This window comes from Saccostrea echinata, unplaced genomic scaffold, assembly GCF_033153115.1.
Source record: "Saccostrea echinata isolate AGI-Se365-2 ecotype Australia unplaced genomic scaffold, CSIRO_AGI_Sech_v1 ptg000056l, whole genome shotgun sequence".
NCBI lineage: Eukaryota > Metazoa > Mollusca > Bivalvia > Ostreida > Ostreidae > Saccostrea > Saccostrea echinata.
The window spans coordinates 19,561,861-19,589,387 of record NW_026889805.1 but is presented as its reverse complement, the minus strand read 5'-3'; the positions used below and the strand labels follow the sequence as shown (position 1 = coordinate 19,589,387).

The 27,527-nt window shown below is 35.4% G+C and overlaps 3 protein-coding genes across 3 annotated transcripts in view; 2 read left to right on the top strand and 1 right to left on the bottom strand.

Annotated features, from left to right (window-relative positions):
- Positions 1–27,527, top strand: part of LOC133173001 (protein sprouty homolog 2-like) — a 279,783-nt gene that overhangs the window by 104,366 nt on the left and 147,890 nt on the right. The window lies entirely within an intron of this gene.
- On the top strand, positions 16,604–18,088 carry LOC133173936 (uncharacterized). The gene has a single exon (XM_061309001.1). The coding sequence runs from the start codon at positions 16,604–16,606 to the stop codon at positions 18,086–18,088; it is 1,485 nt and encodes a 494-aa protein (XP_061164985.1).
- Positions 18,504–27,527, bottom strand: part of LOC133172998 (sodium- and chloride-dependent taurine transporter-like) — a 56,005-nt gene continuing 46,981 nt past the window's right edge. The window contains exons 16-17 of the mRNA XM_061307869.1: positions 24,723–24,846; positions 18,504–18,637 (exon numbers count right to left, since the gene is read on the bottom strand). Of these exons, the coding sequence (XP_061163853.1) occupies positions 18,534–18,637; positions 24,723–24,846 (228 nt within the window). The 3' untranslated portion in view covers positions 18,504–18,533. The remainder of the gene's footprint in view (positions 18,638–24,722; positions 24,847–27,527) is intronic.

Sequence of the window (27,527 nt, the reverse complement as noted above, 5' to 3'; positions counted from 1 at the left end):
TTTAGAAAACATTAACCTTGACCATAACTTTTGAATGGTTGGTTCTTGGGCTTCCATATTCACCAGGTTTATCCATTGACAAAAGTCCTTTCTTTGGGTAACAACATTTTTGATCTTTTGAAATTGACCTTGGAGTTTGACTTGCATTTGAGAAACTTTAACTTTCGTCATAAGCTGCCATACTGGGGCATCAGTGTTTCACAAACACATCTTGTCCTACTAGATGTTTTGCTAGTAAAGAAGACGATTTTCAAAGGTGTACTTTTTTTTCTTTCAAAATATTACCAAATTAGCCCAACCCTAGTACAGTAACTTCAGGAGCTATGAATTTTACAATCTTAGAAAAAGATTGAGTACTTGTTGTCTTGCAAACAGGTTTCCTTCTAGATACCCAAGAATAAAGAAAAGATTTTCAATGGTGTAATTAATATCCAAATATATCTAACTATAGGGCCTGAATCATGGATCCGGGATCCATGAAATTTACAATTTCAGGATCAATTCCTCATTATAATTATGTAAAGAGTTTGTCTTCTAGCTGGATTTCGAGAAGTAGAGAAGAAGTACAGAAAATATTATGCATTATTATTTTACAATTGGGCCTCAGTGTTTCTTGGATTTCCCAAATTTGGTAGAAGATTCATTGCATGCTAGCTCATTATAATCATGTCAACAGTTTGATTACTTAATGTCCACGAGTAAAGAAGATTTTATAAAATATATATTCCATTTTTAATACACAGGAATGACCAAGTTAGTCACCCGTTAGGGCCTGAGCCATGGGTTCATTGATTGGTGGAAGCCACGGAAATTGAAATTAGAATCGTTCGTCCACAAACATTTTATAAAAATTCATGTCCCAAAATATATTATACCATTTGAAATACCTGCCACAAACACATCCCTTGGCCAATTTCTTTGATATATATCTCTAAAAATATTTGAATAAGTACAATTTTTTAGCAACAAAATATTCCAGAAAATTTCTCGCACTTGTGAAATTGCAATGTATCAAATTTACATCAAACTTTGCATAAAACTGCAATTTCAATCAAAATGGATTATCAAAAGAGCTCGCTCTCCTGATTTTGAAACTGTAATTATCAATACTAGTCTAAAGACTTAGGTTCCTGCTTCTTAACCCAAACCAGAATCCTTAACATGTACAAAAGGTTTACTTCTGATGAAAATCCAGAAGTTACTACCGAGACAGGCACTGCTGTCTCAAGTTAAGAAACTTTGTGCAATATCTAGACATTATCATTAAACAGATAGAACGCCATTTAGAGGACATCATTTAAAAACCATAGCATTTTTCAAAGTGAACTCATTTTGTTGTTTTCTTTTTAATGACTGTCAAATTATGTTAATAAAATTGGACAGTATATGCAATGTTTATAATGCATCTGTTGTAATCCAGTATTCATTACATTAGGTTTTACAGAATCTTGAAATGGTATCATATTGTAAGCTACCCAAGGGGTGGCTAGTATTTCTGAATCCTCAGCATGTATACAGGTAATTACTTCATCATCTAAATAAATCATCTATTTAACAGGATGCACCAATTTAATTTGTTCTCATGTAAAATAGACCAGGCTCCTCTCTCTGTAGATACTTGGTGGAATAATACTTAAGATGATGATCAGTCATACTTATCATTTATTGTACGTACAGCATCTCATTATCATAACAATATAGGCAATACACAAATAACAACATAAGAAAACATGGCTGATTCTTCAGAAGCACAAGTTTAGGTCGTCCAGTGTGATAGGAGATTTCTAACTAGGCTAATTACGTGTAATTTACATTATAAGTATCTCACCGTCTTTGTTTTCTTCTTTATCTTTTTAAATGTTGCCGCCGTACAACTAGCTGAAATCTGTCGTAACGTAGTACGCGCTTGCTTATATAACCTCCTATCCCCTGTCACATGACACAAATTATCCAATGAAAATATGCCGTACGAACTATCAACCAATCAACAGCTTGTACGGGAAGCTGAGTTCCCACACAAGTTCCCACACAGAACTACTTTTGCCACACAAGCTGCCGTACAATATCGTAACAAAAATAACAACGTAAAATTAACAACTGGAAATAGAATACATAACATAAACTTGACTAGACGAATAAATTAATACCTTCAATGTTTATAAAACATCCCTAGGCTGTACAATAGATACTGAACAATGTAGCGTATGAATATCGTAACTACCAACGATAGCGTAAACAAATGTAGTTCCGATCAAGCTGACTGATAATAAAGTTAATGCTGACAATAAAGAACTACTTATAGCCTCAAAATACACAACAACTCAAATTAAAATGTAGAATCTGATCCAATATTCATAACTTGAATCATAGATTACTATAGTAAATATGTCACTAAACCGGAAGTGACGATCCGAGTAAAGTATGATGGCTACCAAAACATGAAATGTAAAATCCACCCTCTTATCCCTGATATTAGAAATCCTACGACTTTACATGAAACAGCAACAGGTAAAATATGATGATAATAGCTATTACTACAATCGTATCAAGATAGGCTGACATATTACTTTCAATAAAATCGTAAACGAACAACTTTTCTGGCAGGCACATGATAAACATAGATTTAACAAGTATGAAAACTGGACGACCGCATAATATTACGTATAAAATAAAGTGATATATTACAATATATTACACTCCCCACAACTTAATTATAAAATTCTCCTGAATTTGAAATTTTCATCACTCAACATAGCTTTAACAGTCTTTACAGATTTACAGTCTGATGGGAATGTTCTTAGAGTCTATAATGGCAAGAAGGTCATCAGTGGAGCGGTCCCTAAGAGCACAAGATCTCTCAAGCATCTTTACCCAGGTCGAATCCCCATTGTCTTCACTAACTATTGTCTTAAGTTGTTCATAAATGTAGTACCGAGCCTTTCGAACAATTTGTTCCTCCTTTTTCCCAATCTTCTCTACTGTGCCCGGAAGTGCGAGGAAATTGAACTTATCTAGTAGGTCCACACGTTCGATACTGGAACTTCTTGTTGGGTCCATCTTCTGTTGAATGGTCATGGATGTGAATTCCCAAGATAAAAGCTTTCTATCAGGTGACATCCCCTGCCAGTCCTTTGGAGGCCATAAAATACTGAGATCTTTCAACTTCAGCGTAATCTGTTCTGTGCCCCAGTCCCTTCTTGCTGGAGGAAATAATGGCAAACATCCACGTTTTAGGAGGTTGAGGGCCCTTTCTGACATACTTGCTCTGGGTTTATTACTAGAAGAAGATTCTTTCACTGACTGCGAGGCTGGCTCAGATGGAGTTTCTGCTATGGCTGGTGCAGTGAGAGCAGGGGTTGGGCTTGAACATCTGATTTTCTTTGCGAGAGGACTGTTGTCATCTGCCTCTGTCATTGTATATATCATGTCAAGGTAGTTCTTGTCAAGGCCAGCAAATTTCAATAATCTGGACTGGAAGGTAGGTGAACTTAATTGCACCATCTTAGTCTGGTCAACCTGAGGGGCTTCATTCCTCTTCTGTACCGACATCTTCCTTGAGAGACTGGCTACTCCTTTAGCGTCTGTGAGGATGGCATCTCTTATATTCATCTTAAAGATCTGTCTGCCCTGGCCTATAAACATCTGGGGTTGGGGCCTGTGTGTGTGTGATCTTTAACTTGTCCCATCCTCTCTGCCACTCATCCTTCTTTCTGGTTGTTCTTCTTCTGGTGGAAAGCCATTCCAAGACTAAAACTCTAGCATGGGTGGCAGAGGTACTTCCCCATTCTGTTCCGTTGACCAAGCGACTATATCCTTCTGGGTCCAGGCTGAACCACACACCATTATTTTCAGAAATCAAGTCAGGATGTGTTGACTTGATGTGGCTCCTGAGGTCTGTGACTCTTTTATATGTTCTTTCGTCAGGGCACCAAGGACAAACAACTCTCATAGTTCCATGTGTAGGCATCATATGGTTCTTGAGGTCTCTGTTGGAGGGAAAATTCAGGTGGCATATCCAGCACTCCATTACAATAGTCTAAAATCAAAGTAAATGGTTGTTAAAGGGGAGTTCATGCGTCATCTTACATCGTCTTATCTTCTAAAAGAGTTTCTTTGTTGTTTAAACTAAATAGAAAATCATAACATCAGCACTTCTACTTCTGAAGTTAGCTACCACATGCACTAACATCTACATCTAAATCTCTAAGAGACTGGTTAGAACAAGACATCAAACATCTATAGGATTCAATGTGTGATGTGTACCAGGTAGTAGGTCCACGTCTATAATACTGTCTTATAAACGACTTGTTAACCATCTCTATCAACATCTTTGGGAGAAGAGTTCTGGGTGATCAGGCCAGCTCTATCCCAACCTCAATGGTGCACCAATCTCATATCTATCATCTACATAAACATCTAAGTATGACTTCTTAAAAGTAACTTGAAACATAGGAATACAAAACAACATCTGAAGAAACTTCTATGCTTTATTTAAAATTTTCTTAAACCAGTTAGGGAGGGTTTTTCCTTTGTAGGGCATTAATCTGTCAACATGATAAACTTTTGCTGGTTTCCGAAGTGTTCTTTGCACGAGGTAGTTCAAATCATCTATTCGTTTGGTGATGAGGTAAGGACCCTTCCATTTTGAAGTTAGTTTTGGACACACCCCGACTTTCCTGGTATCATCATACAACCAGACAGGTTGACCTCTTTCTAACAGTTGTTTCTTTGCTTTAAGATCATAGTGGCGTTTATTATATTCTGTTCTCTTTTTCAGATGTTCCCTGGCCAGGGCATGAACATCAATCAAAGTTCTTTGTAGCTCATCTATGTACTCGTTTAGTTCTATGCCATCATCTGTCTGACTGGGAGGTTTGCCAACAACTGCTTCTAAGGGAAGATTAACATTTCTGCCTAACATCATGAGATTTGGTGTGGTATTGATACTAGAGTGTATGGAAGCTCGGTATGCCATCATGACTTGAGGGAGATACTTATCCCATGTTTTCTGGTTGTGCTCGCAGTACATAGTCAACATAGTAGCTAAGGTACGATTGAAGCGTTCTACACTGCCATTAGCTTGAGGTCGCATACTACTTGTCCTAGTTTTATCAATATGGAGTAGTTCACACATTTCTTTAAAAGCTTTTGACTCAAAATTTCTTCCTTGATCAGAGTGGACTTGTAAAGGTGTACCAAACCGACACACTACTTCATTGACAAAAGTCGTAATAACAGTTTCAGCTTCTTGATCTGGGATAGCTATAGCTTCGGTCCATTTAGTGAAACAATCAATCATGACCAGAATGTATCTGTTACCTTTTGTAGACTCGGGAAGAGGTCCCAAAATATCTAGAGCTATCCTTTCCATTGGTTCTCCAACCATGTACTGTCCTAATGGTGCTCTGTTTTGTCTTTGGCTGGATTTACGAGCAGCACATAAATCACATTTTTTACAATATCTTGCAATTTCTTTTGACATTGATGGCCAGTAAAATGAATTTTTTATGCGGGACGTGGTCTTCTCAGCACCAAGGTGGGCTCCTGTGGGAACATCATGAAAGTAATGAATAACCTCTGATCTCTTCTGTTTTGGTACAACTAATTGTAATATGACCTTGTTTGTATCCACATCTTGGAACTCTCTGTATAACAGACCATTGATGACTTTAAGTCTATCCCATTGTCTCCACAAGGTTTTGAATGTCTCAGAATTGTGTGATATGACATCCCATTTTGGTCTTACAGAACCATCTGTCAAGGCTAATAAAAGCATGCCCATGGATTGGTCTTCCAGTTGCATCTGTTGAATTTCATCCACCCCCCATCCCTCTAGTATTACTTGGTTTCTGAATTGGCATTGGGTAATTTCTTTACTTCTGGTTGTCACTCTAATAGTTGGCATGAATTCAAGACCTTCACTTCCATTGGATATTTCATCATCACTATTATCACTGTCATCTTTGTTTTGTTGTTGTCTTAGACATGGTTTGCAAGGATTTCTCGACAAGGCGTCTGCATTTTGATGACTTCGCCCTGGGCGGTGAGTAACTGTAAGGTCATAAGTTTCGATCTCTTGAAGCCATCGTACTGTTTGACCAGTGGGGTTCTTCAAGCTTCTGACCCAGCTGACAGCAGCGTTATCAGTGCGAAGTAAAACCTTCTGGCCATAGAGGTAGGGATGAAACTTCCGAAGGGCAGTGACAACAGCTAACAACTCTTTACGTGTGACACAATAGGATTGCTCATGGCGGTTCATTGTTTTACTCATATAGGCAATTACTCTTTCTTTGCCCTCTTGACTCTGAGACAAAACTGCACCAACAGCTTTATTGCTGGCATCGGTATCTAGAGTAAATGGTAGTCCAGGTAATGGGAACCCAAGTATTGGCGAAGTTGTAAGAGCTGTTTTGAGGGTGTCAAATGCATTTTGACATTCAGAGGTCCAGAGGAATTTTGTCTTTTTCTTGTATAAATCATGGAGGGGCTTTGCTATCTCTGCAAAATTCTTCACAAATCTTCTGTAGTAAGAACAAAGTCCGAGGAATGATCGGATTTGTCTTTCATTCTTTGGAATTGGCCAGTTTTTGACAGCTGATATTTTCTCAGTATCTGTCTGGATACCCTGTGAAGAAACTATGTGACCTAAGAATTTGACTTGCTTTTGGAAAAATATACATTTTGATGGCTTGAGTTTTAGATTTGCTTCTTGAAGTCTCGTAAAAATATTGGCTAAGCGCTGAAGGCCTTCTTCATAAGTTGAACTATAGGAAATTATGTCATCCATATAGACTAAGCATTCAGTCCACTGTAGACCTTTCAGTACATTCTCCATAAGTCGCTCAAATGTAGATGGTGCATTAACCAGACCAAATGGCATGACTCGAAATTGGAAAAGTCCTAATGTTGTTACAAATGCAGTCTTCTCTTTGTCCCTTTCAGACATTTCTATTTGCCAAAAACCTGAATTGAGGTCCATCGTTGAAAACCATTTGGCACCAGACAGAGAATCAAGGCATTCATCTATACGGGGCAATGGATAGGCATCTTTCACAGTTTTCGCATTCAACTGTCTGTAGTCGACACATGCTCTAGTGGCTCCATTTTGCTTAGCTACTAAAACTAGATTTGATGCCCAGGCACTGGTGGATGGTTCAATTACACCTTTCTCTAACATGTTCTGAACTTCTCTTCTTTCAATATCTCTTTTTGCTATAGGTTGTCTTCTTAGGGCTTGTCTGACAGGCTTTTCATTTTCTGTATCTATCTTGTGTTTTATTATACCAGTGCAGCCAAGATCATCTGGTGTCTTAGAGAATACATCTTTGTGCTGTAGGAGTAGTTTGAAGAAAGCGTCTTTCTGTTCTTGGTCTAAATTTATGGAACTTCTTTCAAACATGTCAAGGAGATGTTCTGGTAAATCTTTTTCAAGAGTTGTAATTTCCTTGGTATCCTTAAGAACTAAGACTCTCTGTGGTATGGTACCCTGATCCACTAAATATGCATTTCTGCATTTACCAATTGTAGTTCTGGCTTGAAGTTTTACAGATTCTTCTCCAAAGTTTACAATGTTTACATGTATCTGATCAGACTGGGTATCTATCAAACCATCCAGTACTTGTATGTCATCACTGAAGGTGTTAAGTTGCTCTAGGAAGCCTATGTCGGTGAGGTCACCATTTCTGGTCAAAGCTACTGGAACCCAGATACCACAATTTGCAGGTATGGAAACTGTTTTCTTGACCTCTACATTTGTAGCTGTTTGATCATTGGCAATCCAGCATTGAACAGTTGTCTTCTCAGTCTGAAGTGTTTTTGTTTTGTAGTTAATGTGATGACAATACTGCAAGAGGAAGTCTTGTCCGAGTATAGCAGGATGATCCATGTCAACCACCAACAAGTCAACTGCATGTGGAACATCTTCTAGATAAATGTAAAATCTTCCAATACCATGGACCGACAATGTATGACCATTCAAATCTTGCACACACATGTTTGAGGGTTGAAGATCAGGACACGACTCCTTCGGAATCTTCAGAAATTCCACATGTGACAAAAGTGATGCAGTAGAACCACTGTCTAGTAAAAAATTAACATCCACCCCACCCAGTGTTCCGGTAATATGGAAACCATTATCTGAGATATTTTTCTCTTTATTTAAAACCACCCCCTAGAGTCATCAGAACTAGGTCTTGGCTCCTCCACCAGCTGTCGACCTACAAGGCTGATGGTCTCCCATTTCCCTGTTGGTAATTTTGTCGCCTTAGTACATCTTGATTTCTTCTCTGCCCAGGTCTTTGTTTGTCCAAATAAGGACAGTCTTTGATTAAATGCTTAGGTGAGCTGCAATGGAAACAGAGTTGAGGGGAAAGCTTCTTGTTAGCTCTTTCCAGGCGGTCCAGTCTGTTGCTGATTTCTTGAATTAGTGAAGATGAATCAGGAGAGTTGCTTCTAGACGCAGTAAAAGATGTTAACTTACTTGTCACTGGCACAGCTTGTGGAACATTAAATTCCTCATCATTTGTTTTAACAGCTCTAGCATGTTGTTTCTTTTTGTCATAGTTTTCACCAAGGATGGCTTCATATCTGTCAATTATATCAGCAGCTTCTGAAATGCTCTGACAATCTTTATCAATACATCTGCACTTCATCTCTACAGTTACCAGCTTGTAAAGGTGATTTAAAGCTAAGATTTCTTGAGCTTGCTCATCTAAATTACAGTAGGCTTTTTGAACCATCTGTCGGATATCATCACCTAGAGCAGCAGCACTCTCACCCTGTTGTCGTCTGCGTGATTCAAGCTTAGCTAACCATTTGTTCTGGTGTCTGGAATTTCCAAACCGCTGACTAAACTTGTTAATAAGGGCGTCAAAGGATCTTCTTTCAATCACAGATAAACTCATGTAAAATGTCCTGGCTTGGCCTCTCAAGCTTGCAGCAAGAAACAGTACTCTATCTCTCTCTGTCCACTGGCTTAGTTCTGCACAGTCATTGAAGTGTGAAATATACTCTTCCCAGCTTACAGTACCATCATAGGACTCTGGCTTCATCATGTAATTCACAGGTTGGACAGGGCTTGAAAACAGCTGAGGGGCAGGTCTACCAGAAAAACCACTATAGGTGCTTGGTGGTGGACCATGATTGTCTTCGTTTCTTTTGGGAGAAAATCTTTCATCATTGCTCGACTTCTGACGTTCATCATATGTGTCACCTTGACCACCATCATCAAACGTAACCGACTCAGGCACGCGCACCTCGACTTCGTGATCAACCGACTCACCGGATTCTGACATCTTAAATTCTTTTTTTTCGTCGTCTTAAATAAGTAGTAATGAATCTATTGTTAAATCTATGTCATCTTATCTTCTAAGACTTTAATGTTGTTGTTAAACTACCACACTGGACGGCTCATGGGCTCGTATCAGGACACTAAAAAAATTTAGTATCCCACTTCTGACACCAGTTTGTAAGCTACCCAAGGGGTGGCTAGTATTTCTGAATCCTCAGCATGTATACAGGTAATTACTTCATCATCTAAATAAATCATCTATTTAACAGGATGCACCAATTTAATTTGTTCTCATGTAAAATAGACCAGGCTCCTCTCTCTGTAGATACTTGGTGGAATAATACTTAAGATGATGATCAGTCATACTTATCATTTATTGTACGTACAGCATCTCATTATCATAACAATATAGGCAATACACAAATAACAACATAAGAAAACATGGCTGATTCTTCAGAAGCACAAGTTTAGGTCGTCCAGTGTGATAGGAGATTTCTAACTAGGCTAATTACGTGTAATTTACATTATAAGTATCTCACCGTCTTTGTTTTCTTCTTTATCTTTTTAAATGTTGCCGCCGTACAACTAGCTGAAATCTGTCGTAACGTAGTACGCGCTTGCTTATATAACCTCCTATCCCCTGTCACATGACACAAATTATCCAATGAAAATATGCCGTACGAACTATCAACCAATCAACAGCTTGTACGGGAAGCTGAGTTCCCACACAAGTTCCCACACAGAACTACTTTTGCCACACAAGCTGCCGTACAATATCGTAACAAAAATAACAACGTAAAATTAACAACTGGAAATAGAATACATAACATAAACTTGACTAGACGAATAAATTAATACCTTCAATGTTTATAAAACATCCCTAGGCTGTACAATAGATACTGAACAATGTAGCGTATGAATATCGTAACTACCAACGATAGCGTAAACAAATGTAGTTCCGATCAAGCTGACTGATAATAAAGTTAATGCTGACAATAAAGAACTACTTATAGCCTCAAAATACACAACAACTCAAATTAAAATGTAGAATCTGATCCAATATTCATAACTTGAATCATAGATTACTATAGTAAATATGTCACTAAACCGGAAGTGACGATCCGAGTAAAGTATGATGGCTACCAAAACACGAAATGTAAAATCCACCCTCTTATCCCTGATATTAGAAATCCTACGACTTTACATGAAACAGCAACAGGTAAAATATGATGATAATAGCTATTACTACAATCGTATCAAGATAGGCTGACATATTATTTTCAATAAAATCGTAAACGAACAACTTTTCTGGCAGGCACATGATAAACATAGATTTAACAAGTATGAAAACTGGACGACCGCATAATATTACGTATAAAATAAAGTGATATATTACAATATATTACAATATATTTTGGGACACCCTGTATAACTATCTGTATCACAACACAAGTAACCGTCACGGTAGTTCAGTCGGTAGAGCGCTCGCTCCGTGATTGGAAGGCCGTGAGTTCGAATCTCGGCCGCGACTGACTTAAGTCGATAAAAAATATGTTTCAACTGTTCTTTGCCAAGCGCTCGGCAATTTGAAGTCAAAGTTGCGGGTCCTTCGGATGAGACCTTAAAAATTGAGGCCCCGTGTCACGGTAGGCGTTGACACGATAAAGATCCCTCCTGCAATGGCCCTGAGTGCCGAGTAAAGGTCTAAATCTGAAGCTCTTCATCGGTATGTGGTGACGTCTCTATGAGTGAAAAATTCTCGAATGGGACGTTAAACAACATACAATCAATCAATCACAACACAATGCACGAATGTGGTATCTTTCTCAAGATCAAGTCCGTGAAGTACTTCACCTTACTCAGATCATGTGTTTCACTTAAAGCAAGGTTTGTTTTGAAATGAACACCATTTTGGGGATTTCTAGCTATAATAAACAAGAGGCCCGAGGGCTTTAATTAACTGTCACCTGAGTGTAATATAACACTATAAAGGACCCATAGAAGTATAAAATAAAACAAAATAAACTGATAGATGAAGCTATGTTGCCCAAATGAAAGAGAAATTGAATGATCAGAGATCAGCAAAAGAATTAGTATAATACTCAGTAACAAATCTTAAATAGATCTATGCACTTGCCCCCATTTGTCATTATCACCATGCAGACTATACGAACCAATCGTGCCTAAGCGGTATTAGTAAACCCAGTTTCATTACCTCTCACATTGGCCTCTCTTTGTCTTTGAATAACATTTAATGTAAAGAGATATGGTATTTTTGTCTCTTTTTATATAGCTATTATTAACAATTCTATCTGACCATTAAAGCTGCCAGCGTTGCGCAGTGGTTAAAGCGTTTGCTCTGGAGTCGGATTTCGAATTCAATGTGTGACGTGGAGACCTGTCCTTTGCTTGAGACCTTATAAACCGAGGTCCCGTGTTGCAGTAGGTGCTACTTCAAAAAAAAACTGACCATTAAAGACTAAGAAAGTACTTTCGTATTATATAAAAATTCTTGTATGATTTTCTTAATCAATTGACCTTTCAAATACATTATTTACAGTGATTAATATCATAGACGAATAGCAGAGGGGAATAACTTCTCTCAGTAGAATACAATATAAAGCCCTGCTAGCAGCAGAACACTTGACCAATTGGTCCAGAATTCACAAATTTGGTAAAAAAAAATACACTTGCTTATTGCAACTGTGTATGTTTGTCTCCAGGATGTCCAGGAGCAGAGCATAAGTTTTTCAAAGAAATAATGCATTTTTACTAAAGATTCAACACAGCCCACCCTAACACCAAAATCACTGACCCGGGGGCAATGCATTTTCAGTGAAAATTTTTCACTATATTATCAATAGAGCCCACACTAACACCAGGCCCCGTGTAACTTCCGGTTTATTCAGCTATTTTCTTTGTATATCTCGGAAGTCGAATCATGGAAGGCACGATTTTTTTGTAGCCTGTTGTCTTTGACTCTGTAAGAGTATACCAGTGTCTAACAAATTTGGTATGTATACATTTAACCTAAACAATGTCTTGAGTATATTTTGCATAAGTATTTTTGCTTTATTTTGGAATAACCTTGAATATTGAAATGTAAACATACCCATGTGGGCACAGTGTACAGTACGTAACGAAAGTAATTCTTAATCTTGCTATATTGTATTTTTTTATCTTTAAAAGTTTTATTAAACTTCATAATTTAGAGAATAGGAATTATAGTAAACATACATATTTATGTCTTAATTCAAGAAAGATAACTTATGTTTAAAGTATGCATGCATTATATTGTTATTTCATTCTTTATTGTAGTCAATCGCATCAAAATAATAAACGTTGGAATTTGGATGTGAATATGACTTATAGTTATACTTGTATAAATTTGGAAGGCTACACCCCGGAATCACAAAACATCTTGAACTTAAGTCAAAACCTATAAATTGCTCTGAAATGACGTTGAAGTCAAACAGTCTGAGATAAAAATGTTATTCAACATTGCATTATTAAACTACTGTAATCAGCAAAATAAGAGATTCGTCTCACAAATTATGAACATGTTACATGTATAGAAAATTTAAATTTTGACTTAAGTCTAAGTCTGTTTCATTATCCCGGGGTCAGAACCTCCTTACCCAGAGGCCATGAAATTCACAATTTTGAAAGAGACACCCTTGCTCACCGTGTCTAGGCACTTAGTTTATTTACTTCATACACAGGAAAAGTGATGATAATTTTCAATTAAATAATGCATTTTCACTACATAATCAGTAGAGTCCTCCCCCTAAGAACCCCTTACACTGGGGACACAAATTTTACAATATTTGAAAATGCACACTAGATCATCATATCCATGCGCTTAGTTTATCTGATAGATATCCAGGAGAAAAGAAGATTTTCAAAGAAATAATGCATTCTACTATATAATCCAAAGAATCCCCCACCGAACCTCGACCCTGGGTCAACTTTTTTTTCTTCAATTTTTGAAAAGACACCTTTGCTAATCAAAAGCATGCACTTAGTTTATCTGCTAAAAACCCAGGAGCAGAAGAAGATTTTAAAGAATTTATGCATTTTCACTATATAACCAATAGAGCCCTAATCTAACACCAGAATTCCTTACCCAGGATTATTGAAACTCACAGTTTTGGGAGAGGCACCCTTGCTCATCATAACTATGCTATGCACTTAGTTTGTTTGCTTAATACCCAAGAGAAGAGAATAGGATTTTCAATGATATAATGCATATTCACTATATAATCAATAGAACCCCCCCCCCCTCCTCGTACTCAGGTGCTACAAATTTCAAAAAATTTTGAAAAGGCACATTTTCTCATCATTACCATGTACTTAGTTTATCTGAAGTAATGCATTTCACTCTATAATCAATAGACCCCCCTCTCCATGATTCACTGACCCTCGGGAAATAAATTTCACAATTTTCGAAAAGGCACCTTTGCTCATTATAACAATGAACTTAATTTATTTGCTAAGTATCCAGGAGTAGACAGGAAGATTTTCAAAAAAAATAAATAAAAATAATGCATCGACATTTTATAATCAATAGAGCCCCATCCTAACACCAGAACTCCTGATCCAGGGTAATGAAATTCACAGTTTTGGAAGAGGCACCCTTGCTCATCATAACTATGCACTTAGTTTGCTTAACATTCAGGAGAAGAGAAGTGGATGATCAATGATTTTTTTTATGAAATAATGCATTTTCAAAATACATGTATAAGCAATAGACCCCTCCCCCAAATCCCCTGATCCAGGTGTCACAAACTTCATATTTTTTTTAAAAGGCGCATTAGATCATCATAACCATGCGTTTAGTTTATATAATAGACATCCGGGAGCAAAGAAGATTTTCAAAAAAAAAAAAAAAAAAGCATTTTTCACTATATAATCAACAGAGCCCCATCCTAACACCAGAACCCCACACAGTTTTGGAAGAGGCGCCTCTGCTCATCACAATAATGTACTTAATTTGTTTGCTTAATACCCGGAAATTTCAATGAAATAATACATTTTCACTATAAAGCCCCTTCCCCCAAAACCCTGGGGCCACAAATTTCACAATTTTGAAAGAGGTACCCTTGCTCGTCGTAACCATGAACCTAGTTTATCTGCTTACATGGAATATTCATGGGGAGAGAAGACTTTTAAAGAATTTATGCATTTTTATTGTATGATCATTAGAGCCCATCCTAACTCCAGAGCCCTTGACCCGGGGCCATGAATTTCATATTTTGTTAGAGAGCTCAATACTCATTACAATCATGTCAAGAGTTTGATTGCTTGATGTCCTGTAGTAAAAATGATTTTCAAAGAAAGCACTAATTTTGATGGTTTTAGTCTCACTCATCAGCCCGGGACAGGGACTATGAAATTCACAATTTTTGTACCCCTTTACCCAAGTTCAAATTGGCTCTGTGGTTCAAAAAAAAAAAAAGAAATTGAAAATGTTCAAAAGTTTACGACTGATCGACGACGATGGACGAAAACAGATGACGTACTATGCTTCTGATTAACAATGAAGACCCTTGCTTCTCGATGAATTATAGAATGTATCTGAAAACAGTCACAAAAGTTCTTTTAGAGGAAGAGTCACAGGCGTCTGTTTCATTACTACTATACAAGCGCCTGTGGGAGGATATGGAACAGAAGATAAGCATTCACATAGAATAGAAAAAAGTGTTGAGGGAAATATCGAATATCTTTTCGAGAAAAAAAAATAACCTCCAGTATTAATTAATATTGTAAGCTACCCAAGGGGTGGCTAGTATTCCTGAATCCTCAGCATGAATACAGGTCATTGCTTCATCATCTAAATAAATCATCTATTTACCAGGATGCACCAATTTAATTTGTTCTCATGTAAAATAGACCAGGCTCCTCTCTCTGTAGATACTTAGTGGAATAATACTTGAGATGATGAACAGTCATACTTATCATTTATTGTACGTACAGCATCTCATTATCATAACAATATAGGCAATACACATATAACAACATAAGAAAACATGGCTGATTCTTCAGAAACACAAGTTTAGGTCGTCCAGTGTGGTAGGAGATTTCTAACTAGGCTAATTACGTGTAATTTACATTATAAGTATCTCACCGTCTTAGCTTTCTTCTTTATCTTTTTAAAAGTTGCCGCCGTACAACTAGCTGAAATCTGTCGTAACGTAGTACGCGCTTGCTTATATAACCTCCCACCCCCTGTCACATGACACAAATTATCCAATGAAAATATGCCGTACAAACTATCAACCAATCAACAGCTTGTACGGGAAGCTGAGTTCCCACACAAGTTCCCACACAGAACTACTTTTGCCACACAAGCTGCCGTACAATATCGTAACAAATATAACAGCGTAAAATTAACAACTGGAAATAGAATACATAAAATAAACTTGACTAGACGAATAAATTAATACCTTCAATGTTTATAAAACATTCCTAGGTTGTACAATAGGTACTAAACAAAGTAGCGTATGAATATCGTAACTACCAACGACAGCGTAAACAAATGTAGTTCCGATTAAGCTGACTGATAATAAAGTTAATGCTGACAATAAAGAAACTACTTATAGCCTCAAAATGCACAACAACTCAAATTAAAATGTAGAATCTGATCCAATATTCATAACTTGAATCATAGATTACTATAGTAAATATGTCACTAAACCGGAAGTGACGATCCGAGTAAAGTATGATGGCTACCAAAACATGAAATGTAAAATCCACTCTCTTATCCCTGATATTATAAATCCTACGACTTTACATGAAGCAATAACAGGTAAAATATGATGATAATAGCTATTACTACAATCGTATCAAGATAAGCTGACATATTATTTTCAATAAAATCGTAAACGAACAACTTTTCTGGCAGGCACATGATGAACATAGATTTAACAAGTATGAGAACTGGACGACCGCACAATAAAGTGATATATTACAATATATTACAATATGGAATTTCGAGGGATTGTAACGATGATTTTGGCGTGATGTTACAACTGTTATTCCGAGTACCATAGACTTTAAACCCCACGTAAAATACTTTTTTAAACAAAAATGTTCTTCCTTATTATAAGATTGCACATCCTATAGAGTTCATCATTCTTATTTCAGGAAATACATACTTTTAACATAGACAGGATATTTATCAATACACGTATGTTTAAGTTTCTTAAAAGCATTTTCTGTCGGAATTTTAAGTATAAATAACTTCCTTATGGATCAACTACATAATGAGATATTTAAAATTACCAGTCCAGTACAACATTCTCTAAAACGAACATGGCAGAATATGATAGTGTTGAAGTCCGATTTGGATCTCCTCAAGTCTGTGTAACAATTTGTAAGAAACACTCAGAAATTCAAAGTTTTTTCTGTAACGACTGTGATGAATTTATATGTACAGACTGTGCAAAAACAGACCATCGAAGTCACGACTGGAACACAGTCCGAAAAGCATCAACCAAGAGAAAATCGCGTCTCTCTGGAATATGCTTGGAAATCAGAGACGAAGAACTGCCAAACATTGCGAAGCAGATTGAAAAAATTGATTCTATGGTGAAACAAAATCTTGCAGATCGAGATGGAGAAATATCTAAATTAGAAGCTCACTCCAGGGACATTGTAAGTGAATTTACCAAATGTGTCGAGGAAAGTAAGAAAGTTTTAGAAAGTGGAGTCGAAAAGAAGAACAAAATACTACTGGAAATTAAGTCAAAGTTAAAGGAAAAAGAAACCGAACTTCGAGACAGGGTCGATGAACTGGAAGGCTCTCACTCCCTCTCTGATTACAATTTGCTGAACGTGAATTATCGCTTAAACAAGGTTTCGTCTATAGTTAAAGATGATAAAATCGAAGATCAACGATATTCATTACATTTCAAAAATGGTGCAATATCACGGGAGAGTCTAAAATCTCTTCTGGGAGAAGTTAAAGATTACGACGACTTCTCTCTGACAAAAATTGCATCATTTAAACACGAGAAGGGGGACATTATTGCTTTAGAAGTGGACAATTACGAGAATGCTGTTTTAGTAGCCTCTGACCAAACTTACTTCGACAAAGTTACCAAGAAAGGAAAACTAAGGAGCCGAAACGAAATTGGTTGCGATATAAATGATATTGCAGTGTTCCCCAATGGCGATATTCTTTTCTCGGACAGCGGAAATGGCGCAGTCATACGGCTGACTAACAACAAACTTACAACTATCGTGGAAACTTCTCCACTTACTCCTGAAGGTTTATCTTTGACAACTGATGGAGACTTTTTGGTCACAATGGCCGACCCCTGTGGAGATACATGTTCAAAAGATTGCAAAGGTTTAGTCAAATTGTACTCTTTGGACGGGCACGGAAAGAAAGTTTATGAATACCAAGAAGATGGAGGGAAGCTTTTCACACTGCCTTTCAGAATAGCAGAAAACATAAACACGGATATATGTGTTTTGGACAACTTGGATGATGAGCATGGTGTTCTTAAAGTAATATCGAGGACAGGTAGTTTCCGTTTTATTTACAATGGAAAACAAGGTCATCTTTTCTTTCCAGTGGATATTGTTTGTGATAACCTTTGCAATTTGATTGTAATGGATGCAAAAAACTACACCATTCATCTTCTGGATTCTGGTGGCGATTTTATCAAATACTTGAGAACAGATCAGGAAGACAAAAAAGCTTCATTATCGCTGGGCCTTTGTGGAGACATTCTATGGACTGGGGGTCACAGTGGACATTTAAATGTGTACAGATATACAAATAAATTCTAAGCCGTTTTAAGAGTGACATTTACGTGGTTCAACATAAGTTAGTGGGACGAGTGCGAATCCTAGTGCATGGAGACCAGTACTTTTGATTACATATAAACCGAGGTCCCATAACACAGTATGTGCTAGCATGAAAATGATCCCTCACTGCTCAATGGCCATAAATGCTGAGTATAGATAATATATATAAATGCCTTCCACCAGCTATTGGTGGCGTCCCAATTTACGTAAAACAAAAGGATATAAAACAAACAATAAAGTCAAATAAGCACACAAACTGAACAGATACTGAGTACTATCAACTTTTATAATTAATTATTCAATAAAGTACCAATTGAAGATTGTTAATGCTATATAAACCACGGACAACTTTGCTGCAAATTTCTTAAGAACTGTGATAAACCATTATAACAAGAACAAAAATAAAAGTATTTTATTTAATGCTGATTCAATTATCATAGTATGCTGGAAACCTTTTCCACTTGAAGTTAGATACAGGGTATTTCCTTGGCCTGTCTTCTTTTGGTGGTGGTCGAAACTGTGGCATCAGTCCTGTAAGGCAGAATACATACCACATACAAACTGGACTTCTTTGTGTAAGGATATAAAACTTAATCATATTTTAAAGGCTATTGGTACTTTGCGGAACGAAACGGAACGGAACGGAACCAGTTGTGGGGTACCTTGTGGGGGGATTAGAAATGAAAACAAAATGCTACTTTATTTTAATAAATTATGTTTTTTAATAGCTAAACATAAATTTCTCCACAGTTTCAATTAAAGAATTGTAAAATAAAAATGCCTGTAAGAGCTAGTTTATAATTATTTTGTCGTGTTGGTTTTTCAGAGGCTGCGTCATCTGTAATTACTAGGTAAACTGTATTGAATGATTGATATGCGTTTATTATTGTTTCATTATTTATGAAAAAAAAACCTATCCAAATTTTCCGTCAAGAACTTGGATACATCATTTATCTATTTTTTTAACCATCACGTCAATGTAGAAAATAGAGTTGTCCCGCTTTGCCAGCATGACGAAATTCTCTGGTTCCGTTCCGTTCCGCTAAATACCAGTATCTGTGTGGATATTAGTATTTAGCGAAACGGAACGAAACGCAGTGAAGTTGAAATGTCAGTATGATACATATGCAAGCACCCTGTTGTTATTCAAAGGAAATTCCGTATTAAAAGAAATATACATGTATATAACAAAGACACGAAAGATTAGAAACCATCTTTGAAGAGGAAAAATTTAGGTTAAGCCAGAATGTTTATTTGATTTTTGAATTTTCATAAAGCTTGATTCTTTGTCATTATAATAATATATTTAAAAAAAAATTAAAATTAATAAAAGACAATGTGTATTTTCTTCAATTTCTTTTATGATTATATGAGTGTTCAAATCGTAAGAATCCAGGAGCTTTCGGGGGCTTTGCACCCTAGGTATCCACCAGGGCTTCGCCCTGGACCCACTGGGGGCCTCAGGGCGGCCCCCAGACCCCCTGCTATTTTGAGCAGGCACTTCATTATGTGCCTAGTTATGCCACTGATCACTGGATATTAGGGGGAGGGGCATGCCCCTCTCTAAATCCCTTACCTCAGAATCAGTGTTTTTTTTTTTTTACTATCAGCCGAGCTCTCTTGAATCCCAATTGAACCGAGAAATTTCGATACACAAATTAGTTTAACTGACATGATCTCATTTTTTTAATTTAAAAAATATAATGAAATTCATATTGCAACATATTTCTTCATATTATATTTCTTTAAGTTTCATTTTTGACGTGTTTCGTTTCGTTCCGCTAAATACTAATACCCACACAGATATTGGTATTTAGTGGAACGGAACGGAACCAGAGAATGACCTTGATGGCAAAGCGCGACAACTCTTTTTTACTACACAAACTTGTTAGTTAACAAAATAAACGATATTTGGATATCAATGCATGTTATACATTGTATCAATAATAAATGCATATTAATCATTAAATACAGTTTACATAATATCTACAGATATCGGTGATCAAAAACCCACACGACACTAAAATGTATATATTTTAGTGCGTTTCTCTTACGGCACTCTAAGTAAGTAAAAATTGATGTTCAGATCTAGGTAAATTAATATATTATACTAAAGCAACATTTTATATTCATATTAATTCCCCCTCAAGTTTCTTCATAATTGGTTCCGTTCCGTTCCGCTAAATACCAGTATCTGTGTGGATATTAGTATTTAGCGGAACGAAACACAATGAAATAAAATATATGAAGAAATAAGTTGTTACGTGAATTTCATATTTTTTCATTAAAAAATGAGATATTCCATGAGATAAACTAATTTGCATAATGCAGTCATTTGGAATATTCCGAATTAACCAGGATTGTTGTGTTATATAATGTTTGTGATAGCAATAATTTTGCATACAATTATTTTTAGTACACTTTTGTTATATTTGTAGGATGTTACAACGTCGAATAATGAGCCAAGAAAATAACCGAGTCGAGTTTGCTGGTCTGAAATTCCCCCACATAAGGATTTTATTTTGAAATCATACTCTGCAGGAAAATGAATTTCTTCAGTAACATGCATATATAAAGAGAATATATTTTGTAATAAATGTTAATTAATATTACTTAAACATTCCGTTTTAAAGTATAATGTTATTTATGTAAAAAAGAAAGAAAAGAAAATACACGATAGTCATATATTGTTCCGTTCCGTTCCGCAAATTAACAATACCCACACAGATATTGGTATTTTGCGGAACGAAACGAAACCATAGGTTTCCTATTGAAGAGAAAGATAAAATCAAAAAAAAAAAAGTACGACAGCAGACACAATTTTTCAATGTGTGGTTTGATATTATTTGATTGTGAAAAAAGTGTGATAAATATGGATTTAGATGATGTTAAAATTAAATAAGCAAATATCTCTTCCTCAATTGCTCAACATTTTTATCTACCATATTTTGGTATTATGTAAATGTTATTATATGCATAATATATTGGATGAATGAAGTAGCGTTACAACAACTTTTAGGACAGTAAAAAGTTCTAGCTTATACATTATTTTGTCCTGTGGGTTTTTCATCTGGTGTGACATCTGTTCTTGCTATGTAAACTGTACTGAGTGATTGATATGTATCAATTATTGATTTAAAATGACTTTATCCAAATGCTTGGGTACAGTGCTAAAGAAAAATCGTTTTGTTTATAAACAAGTCCAAGTAAAGAGAGTTATCTCGCTTTGCCAACATAGGCCATTCTTTGGTTCCGTTCCGTTCCGCTAAATACCAATATCCATGTGGATATTAGTATTTAGCGAAACGGAACGGAACCAAGTTACCCATGAATCATATAAATGTGCGAGTATTTTATGAGTTTCAGTCTGCTATTCTTTATCGGTAAATCTCATTATATTATTTCTAGATGAATTAATATTACATGATAATCTGAGAAAAAGCTCCTGCATTCAAATAATTAAAAGTGACATCGTTAATAATGTGCAAAAGTATCCCAAATGTCAACATTGTAAGTAGAAATGTTTTTGTTTGTTTGAAATTATTTTTATTCAAAGACACTTGAACAAAATTTCTTGGTAAATGGTAGAATTACAAGCTTTGAATGCCTTTCTAACAACAAATCTCTAATCTCAAATCCTCCATCAGCCATAATTTCATGACCTGGTCGTACATAATTAAGAAAAAAACACAATTCTTCATGATACCCTGTCAGATTCCATCAAGATCAATAATTTAATATACATGTATTTTCACCCTTCCTGCATGTATACACTCTAAAAGAGATAATTGCAACTTTCCTTTGCGGCAATCTGGGGGAAAATGCGGGAAATTTTTTTTTTGTCTCTTTAGTATTGATTATCTAAATTGAGAGATGGAATTCCACTTTTCATGATTAAAAAGAATTAGATTAATTCTTTAACAACAGAGTACTTGCATATACATCATTAGATTTCAACTTCGCTGTGTTTCGTTCCGTTCCACTAAATACTAATAACCACACGGATATTGGTATTTTGCGGAACGGAACGGAACCAGATATATAATGTCCATATAAAGAGCGTAAATTTGAACCTTATAAACATATCAATAAATGTTGAATTAGCATACATTTCTGTCGGCCCATAACACATTACACATATAACGTTACACAATACTATTGAAACTAGTCTATAAATGTTTCAATTGATGGAGAAATGGGTTTGAGTTTTATTATCAGCATCAAGGACCGCAATATATAAATATATAATAATAAATTATAAAGTGATAATGATTTGCGTACGTGCGCGTTTTTAGTCTTTTTGAAAAGTCAAAAATCTAATTAAAAATCAGGCATATTGATTCTAACTTTCCTTGTCTTTTTCGTATTGCTTTTCAAAATTTAATATACAGGGTTTAATTTTTATAATTTAATTGAAAAAATAACAGAGTGCTTGCGTGCGTAACATTACAAGTATTCAATTTCTCTGTGTTTCGTTCCGTTTCGCTAAATACTAATATCCACATGGATATTGGTATTTTGCGGAACGGAACGGAACCAGAGAATCATGTCATGCTGGTAAAATGTGACAACTCTCTTCACTATACAAACTTGTCAGTAAACAAAATAAACGATGCACCGAAGTTCTTGACGGTAAATTTGGATAGGAATGCATCAATAATAGATGAATATTAATCATTCAATACTGTTTACATAGTAACTACAGATGTCAGCAAAAATTAATGCTTAAACTAGCTTACAGACATTTTATTTTACAGCTCGCTACTTGACACTGTGGAGTAATTTATGTTAATTAAATAACATTATTTATTTTTTTTAGTTTTACATTCATTTTTATTTCCCCCACAAGGTACCCCACAACTGGTTTCGTTCCGTTCCGTTTCGTTTCGCAAAGTACCAATAGCCATTTTAAACAGGTCAATTGCAAACTTATTTCTTGCCACATATAATTTTCCTCAATCTAAGCTTTAAAAAAAAAAATGGTTAAGATCAAAATGAACTCATTCAGAATTGTCATCACAAAGTCAGAATTTTCAGCTCGGTGTTACTTAAACAAGGGTTACCGGTAAAATCGTGGACAAGTAGTCTATAGTGAAAATAATCAACACTGCGTTTTAAAATTTTCACTACTCTTTTTTTTTCATCGATATACATAATAAATTTCAAACAGATATATGTACTTATTGCATGCTAAAAATTACAAAATATGGTATTTTATGTTACAAGAATGATAACGTCAAAGTGTCTAAAGCAAAGTCACGTTTCGTTTTTGCAAAAAAAAAAAAACAAACAAACAAACAAAAAAACACAAAAAAACATAGATAGGCCCCAATGAACTTCGGGAATACCACTGATGTATACACTCCAGTCATCAGACTTATCTTCCGGATTGTTAAATGTAAAATAATAAAATTTTGAATCTACTTTAAATACACTTAAACAGGTGTTACAATAAATATTCTGACACTTTAAATGACCTTGTCAGCAAATACTATCTATTATCAAATGCTGACTGATGTTTTTCATACTAATTGTTAGGCCATTATTTACACACTGAATTGTCAAAGGATTTTCCCGTTTTTCCCGATCATGACAAGGAGCACATAGCGGGTGTGACCCGTCAGCAGGGTATGCTCACTCCTTCATGGCAAGTGATTCCACCTATATTGTTTCAGACGGCCTGCAGTGATAGCGTCTTCCGATGTTAACTAGTATCTGTTTCTCAGCATGTTTAATTCTACCCAGGGATCCAATGTACTTTTATACTACGTGGCTACATGGCTGTAGGAAACGGGAAGGCGGTAATAATTTTGCTAATATATAATATACAATGAAAACTTGTACTAAAGATCTAGTAATATTTTCATATATTTCTTTTTATCTTCTGTTATCATTTAAAGTCAGTAAAGGCGTCTTTACTGTAAATCTGCATGAAACTGAACTGCTCCCTAACGTCGGCATTCTTCGTGTGTTGCGTTTACCTGACCATTTCAAGAAAATGCCTCGAAATTTTCTAAATGACGACATGGTGACAATAAAACATTATAATTTTTACCCCAACTTTATGTATTTAATATTTTATTTCAAAATAATACTCAAATGAAACCCCTTTTTCGGTCGTGCGCTGTAGGACAATATCCGTGCACATTCAAGTATTAAAAAAATCCTCATTTTGTCTATATTTTATCCAAAAAATTAAGTACTCAAATATGAAAAATAAACATTTGCTGATAATTTGAGCTTAATGTGCATTATTTTTCAATAAAAACGTGCGGTCCACGGTTTTACCGGACAACCCTGGTATATTACAGGCCCGCAGGAAGCAAATTCATTTTGAGGGGGCACAACCATATATTTTCTAGTTGAGGGGGCACTATCAACTTCCAAAATTCCTTGACAAGCAAAGAAGAAAAAAAAAAGAAAAAGAAAAAAGGTTATCAGACTTTATTATTGAGGGGGCACAAGCACATAGCTCTATGTTTTCTATAGTAATTTATACATCGGAAAAATTATTGGGGGGGGCACAGCCCCCCCCCCCCTCGCCCGGTTCCTACGGCCATATATTACTATGTCAGTCCATGTCAGTCTCTCAGATTTCATGCACAACACACCTTACCTGCTCGTTGCGCTTTATGAACTGCTGTTTGTAGGTCTTTCTGTGATTTCTGACACACTCCGGTAGCTCTCCTAGGAAGAAGACCTCCTTTGTCATTCAAGAACTGTTGAAGTATTAAAACATCCTGAAAACATAATATAAACTTTATATAATGCCAAAGAAGCTGAATGTAGTTTTTATTAAGAAAACAAAAGGCCTTGACAGACACCTCAGTATTAGGGGTTTCTAAAGCTATAACCACTTTGGCTCCACCTGAAACTGGAACTCTGGCCCCAAGTGACAATTTTTTTAAACAGTTTTGTGTAGACTCCAAAATCCTTATCATTAAGCACCTCTCATGGATGTTCTGTAGTAAAGGAGATAAGGTACATTGTATTGTAATTTTAATTCATGACCACCTTAGCCTTACCCTGATTCTTGGACCCATGGGACTTTTTGTTTAGGGGGTACCTGCTTATCATAATCATTGAAACATTTTTCCTGCTACACATCATGAGTAATTAGATTTCAATTAGATTTAAAAGATATTGGAATACTTTTAATATATGACCAACTTTTAACCCCACAATGACTGTTGACATGGTCTCATTCAAAGTTCAGGTAAACAAAATTGATATATCAAAGCCAGTGTTTACCTTTCTATTTCAAATATGTTATTGCATTTTCATAAGAAAACACAATTATAACTCAATTAAAGCAGAGTTTTCAGTATTGCTCATGACAATGCCAGATATCATTTCCTGTCCAATTCAATCTACAACTTAAAGAGGCTGGGGGTTGTGGCCATTTTTAGACTATATTGATCTCCTTTAGAAGAAGAGCTCCATATGAAGATATAGAAAATGATCAAATTTTAAAACTAAAATTTTTCTTTGCCAAATGATAGTTGACAGCTTAAGATATCATATCTAAAAAATTAAGTTAAATCTGGTGGTTAATTTGTGGTTAATTTGTTGACCCCCCAGCCTCCTTAAGCCATAATTTATATAATCTCTAATACAAAAATCTAACACAAAAATTATAATTCCATTAGGGAAAAGTACTAAATGAGTTCTTAAATGGAATTCTTAATTCTTTTATTTTTTGACAAGTAGAAGTTCTTATTTCCCCAGGTACATAACCCTGCACTATCTTATTACAGATTTGGACACTACAATAAAAAATGCAAAAAATCTGGAGAACTTAATATTTTTGTTTCCATTTATCAAAAGAAATGTACAGTGTAATTAATATTAGAATTTAACATCAATTCTATTCTAAAAATATTGTGCAGAAAAGGATAACTAATTCTATTCTAAAAATATTGTGCAGAAAAGGATAACTAATGAGCATAGATTATGGAACCTTTTCCTTTCTTTGCATAACTAAATTTCTTCAACCTATCTGAACATTGTACTGTGCAGATCACTTACGGGAAGCAATCATATACTCACTAAGGTTTCTCAAATACAGTGTACTGTATATCACTTTACTCTATATTTGTGTAATTACGTGAGACCATCTGATCATGAAAATTTCATCCTTGTGTATAATTCTACTATTAAAGATTATATAGAACAGTAACCAAAAGGACTATATTCGGTAATGACCAATATTTGCCCCCAAAATTAAACTTTGATGGAAAAATCTAAAATTACATTCTAAACCAAGGGGATATCTGCATACTCAAAGCAATAAACATTTTCATCTGCCATGATGCCATATGTTAGATACGATGACAGGAAAGTGACGTAAATTCAAAATTTTCATGATTTATAGAGAAAAAGGTGTACATGTATATCACGTCGATATTTTGAGTAAAAGTCACCGATTGCAGGTCTGCGCCAACTCAATATTTTGATATAATGTGTAGGATGATGATATCAATGTCAGAAATATGTTATATTGTTATGGAGCATGCTTGTGCAGCAAATTGTCCTCTATAAATTTTATAGTAAAAATTGAACAAATATTGTCCATTTTGTCCTCTTTCTGAAAAATAATGCAAAATCCAACAAGTTTGTAACTCATAGAAGCAAAATTTGCCAGTAACCTACTTTGTAACCATAATATTTTTTGGTAATTCAGATTTTTCATACAATATATACAATTCAGCACATCTCAAGACATTTTATAAAATATAACTTTTATGGGGGCAAAAATATGCATATACCGCATATAGCTCTTTGTGAAAATTTTGTTTTGCTTATAAATACCAAACAACAATCTTGTGAAAATAAGGTGTCACAAAAATTAAGTGAACTTCAGTATGTTGGAAAATCAAAAAAAAAAAAAAAAAAAAAAAACTCTATTTGAGATTGCTGATAGTAGGATACTACAAGGCTATGGAACAAAAGGCAAATGGAAACACAACCAAAAATATCCCAAACAATCTCTCAAATAAAATGATGTCAAAAATATTTTTGTTTTTGTTGTTATTGTTTTTTTTGTTTGTTTTTTTTATACAGGTACATATTCCTACTAGTGCCACTAGAATTATTTCCACTGGGCATAAATGCCCAGGCCACTTGTACATTTTAACATGAAAAGAAATGAAGAGTGTTTCTCTGGTCTGGGCTTATGCTAAAATATGAAGAAGGAAGAATGAGTCTTACATATCGGTATTTTTTTTTTCACGTACTAAGCTGATAACATATTAGAAAAGATGCTGCCTGTTGTAATAGCTGTGTAAATGTTGTGATAGCCTAAAAATTTTATCCAATAAAGAAGAATTCCCATACTTTCTTACTCATATATGAAAAGATATTATAAAGGCTATATTAACATTTTTTATACCATTCTGATATGATATTTGAAAAGGTGTTT